At 41.0% G+C, this 1,499-nt stretch overlaps 1 protein-coding gene across 1 annotated transcript in view; it reads right to left on the bottom strand.

Annotated features, from left to right (window-relative positions):
• SARC_13685 (hypothetical protein) overlaps nt 1-1,171 on the bottom strand; it is a gene marked incomplete at both ends in the record, with an annotated part of 2,736 nt that extends 1,565 nt beyond the window's left edge. Inside the window, 2 exons of the mRNA XM_014292185.1 lie at nt 196-361; nt 947-1,171. Coding sequence (XP_014147660.1) covers nt 196-361; nt 947-1,171 — 391 coding nt within the window. The remainder of the gene's footprint in view (nt 1-195; nt 362-946) is intronic.
• Between the last annotated feature and the right edge of the window lie 328 nt (nt 1,172-1,499).

Below are 1,499 nucleotides of genomic sequence, written 5' to 3'. Positions count from 1 at the left end.
TATATGTGTGTGTGTGCGTGTGTGTGTGTATCCATACATGACAGTATGCCGTGCAGCCGTTTGGATTAACATAGCAGCCCTCACGACCACAAGTACGCAGCTGTTAACCCCGCACACAGATACACATATATCCATGTAAATAGAGCTGATAAACCGGACACGGCCTCACAGCCAGAGCGAGAAGTACACACATACCTGTGCGGAGGGATGTATTGAATCCAGAGGTGCCTAAAGTTCGGTATACTGCCAGGCAATCTGGGAATAAGCGCAGGAATTGCGGGTCATAGGCCTGGCCTAAAGGTTCGCATACGGCCTGATTCACTGCCAGGACAGACAGTAGCTCGCACAGCAACGCAGGCTCCTATGTGAATATACGTGCGCGGATATAATATTATGTATACATACTATAGTATATTTATATATATATATATATATACATATATACCATATGTTTGCACGTCTATGAAGGTGTGTATGTGTGTGAGAGGGAGGGAGGGGAAAGGTGAAATAATTGATGTTTGATGTTGTTGGACTGCTTTGAGTGTGCTGCTATAAGAAAGGCTTTGCTTAGTGTGATCGTCTGCAATGCGTACTGCACCGACAGAGATATAAAAAAACACAGATCTGATATATTCTATAGTAGTTATAGATCGTTTGATATACACTGTGGAACGTATCTCGTTCACATTAACCATAGATTCACAGTAGTGTCATATATAATCGTTCGATATACACTGTGGAACGTATCTTGTTAACATTAACCATAGATCCACAGTAGTGTCATATATAAAGCGTTCGATATACACTGTGGAACGTATCTTGTTACGATTAACCATAGATCCACAGCAGTGTCATATATAGAGCGTTCGATAAACATGGCAGCACACGACTGTTGTGAACGTTCTGACCACAACCATTAGCCCACAGCAGGGCCCAATCACCATACCGTAGCTCGCTGTTCATTCATAAGCCGTTGCCACGTGTTGTTACTTCCCTGGAGGAGTGCCTGGACAAACGCGGGTGTGTTGTCTATCTCCACATAGACGCATGCGATGAGAATAGCTACACCGTTGTAGATGTGTCTCTGGTTGGTGATGCCGAGGTGGGCCGTGACACTGTAGGGGATATCATCAGCGTCAGCATTTGCCGTTCGTATATGTGCAATATACATATGTACTCATGTATGTATGTATGTACGTATGTATGTATGTATGTATGTATGTATGTATGTATGTATGTGTGTATGTATGGGCAACTCACAAGCAAGCTTGTGTATGCTCTATCATCACATACACGCACCCGATGACAAAGCTACACCAATGTAGGCTCATCTCTGGTTGGGGATACTTGGCAAGCCGTGACTCTGCAGCAGCAGTTGCCGTTCATCAACTTATAAATAACAGATCAAATTATATTATATTATATATATATATATATATATAATATATATATATATATATATATATATATATATATATATATATATATATATATATATA

This window comes from Sphaeroforma arctica, assembly GCF_001186125.1.
Source record: "Sphaeroforma arctica JP610 unplaced genomic scaffold supercont1.3593, whole genome shotgun sequence".
NCBI lineage: Eukaryota > Ichthyosporea > Ichthyophonida > Sphaeroforma > Sphaeroforma arctica.
The sequence above is the reverse complement of the archived record's forward strand: the minus strand, read 5'-3'. Positions and strand labels throughout refer to the sequence as shown.